The 1,213-nt window shown below is 39.7% G+C and overlaps 1 protein-coding gene across 1 annotated transcript in view; it reads right to left on the bottom strand.

The window, feature by feature from the left end:
• Positions 1-1,213, bottom strand: part of akr1b1.2 (aldo-keto reductase family 1, member B1 (aldose reductase), tandem duplicate 2) — an 8,382-nt gene that overhangs the window by 5,866 nt on the left and 1,303 nt on the right. Inside the window, exons 2-4 of the mRNA XM_014016954.1 lie at positions 570-737; positions 356-472; positions 176-253 (exon numbers count right to left, since the gene is read on the bottom strand). Coding sequence (XP_013872408.1) covers positions 176-253; positions 356-472; positions 570-737 — 363 coding nt within the window. The remainder of the gene's footprint in view (positions 1-175; positions 254-355; positions 473-569; positions 738-1,213) is intronic.

Below are 1,213 nucleotides of genomic sequence, written 5' to 3'. Positions count from 1 at the left end.
TATATATATATATACTCATATTACTGGGTCAAAATGTAAACCTGCTCTGTAAAAAAAAAAGCCATTACTCATGATTTTTTTCTTTTACATAATGTTTCTCTATAATAAAACAGCCACAATAAATCCCACTTTTTTGAACTTTACACCAGATATTAGCGGCACTTGACAAACCTACCTCCCACGTTTCCAGGAAGTGAGTATTATCACTGATTGTTTCTCCATTGCTGTCCAAAGGAAAAAGTTCATCACCAGGCTGCAGCACAGGAAACAAAATACAGAAATTAAGAGTACAGATGGCTCAGAAATTAGACTCAAACCTGCTTGATCATAGTTTCTGTAAGGAACAGTTCCCCACCTTAAAACCCATGGGCCAGTGCACCAGATACAGGTCTAAGTAGGCCAGTTTCAGATCACTCAGAGTCTTCTCACAGGCTTKCCGTACCAGGGCCTTCTCATGGAAAGTGCACCACAGCTGTAAAAGAAACACGTTGAATATTTAATCCAAACAGGTGACTTTTACTGTGCAGTTCGCTTGTTTTACTGTACGTGTACTTTGGTTTATCAGCTACCTTACTGACGATGAAGAGCTCTTCTCTCTTGACCACGCCGTCCTTGATCATGGTATTGACCCCCTCGCCCACCTCCGCCTCGTTCTGGTAGACAAACGCCCCATCGATGTGTCTGTAGCCGGCCAAGATGGCCGCTTTCACCGCCTCGGTGACCTTCCCAGATGGAGACTAGCAGACAAGAATATGTGGGGGAGGATTTCAAAAAAAGTGTTTACAAATCTAGAATACAAAACTACAATTCTGATCTAGGCTATAAAATTATTCAAGTCTAACCTTAAGTGTGCAAAATACATAGAAAAAGTGAGAAAAAAAATGATGCAGCTTCTTTACAATGTTGCTTCTATTGGTTGAGGTTTGCAAACATTTATTTATGCTTTATTTTAAACACACTGTACCGTTGCTCCGACTTGTTTTTTAGCCTTTTCTGTTGTAAATTTGCTGATCATCTTCTTGTTGCGTGACTAAATGTTGAGCTAGCTTCAGCTGCTGAGCAGCTGACTTGTTTCTTTTTAGAAAGAAGCTTCCTTGAATCTGCTAACCGAGGCCCGTAGAGTCTGAAAAGAATAGAATTGTTTTTAAGATTTTGTTTTTAGTTTTTAAACGTCTAAATGGTTTGGCACCTCATTATCTCACTGAGCTTTTAC

This window comes from Austrofundulus limnaeus, unplaced genomic scaffold (genome assembly GCF_001266775.1).
Source record: "Austrofundulus limnaeus strain Quisiro unplaced genomic scaffold, Austrofundulus_limnaeus-1.0 Scaffold158, whole genome shotgun sequence".
NCBI lineage: Eukaryota > Metazoa > Chordata > Actinopteri > Cyprinodontiformes > Rivulidae > Austrofundulus > Austrofundulus limnaeus.
The sequence above is the reverse complement of the archived record's forward strand: the minus strand, read 5'-3'. Positions and strand labels throughout refer to the sequence as shown.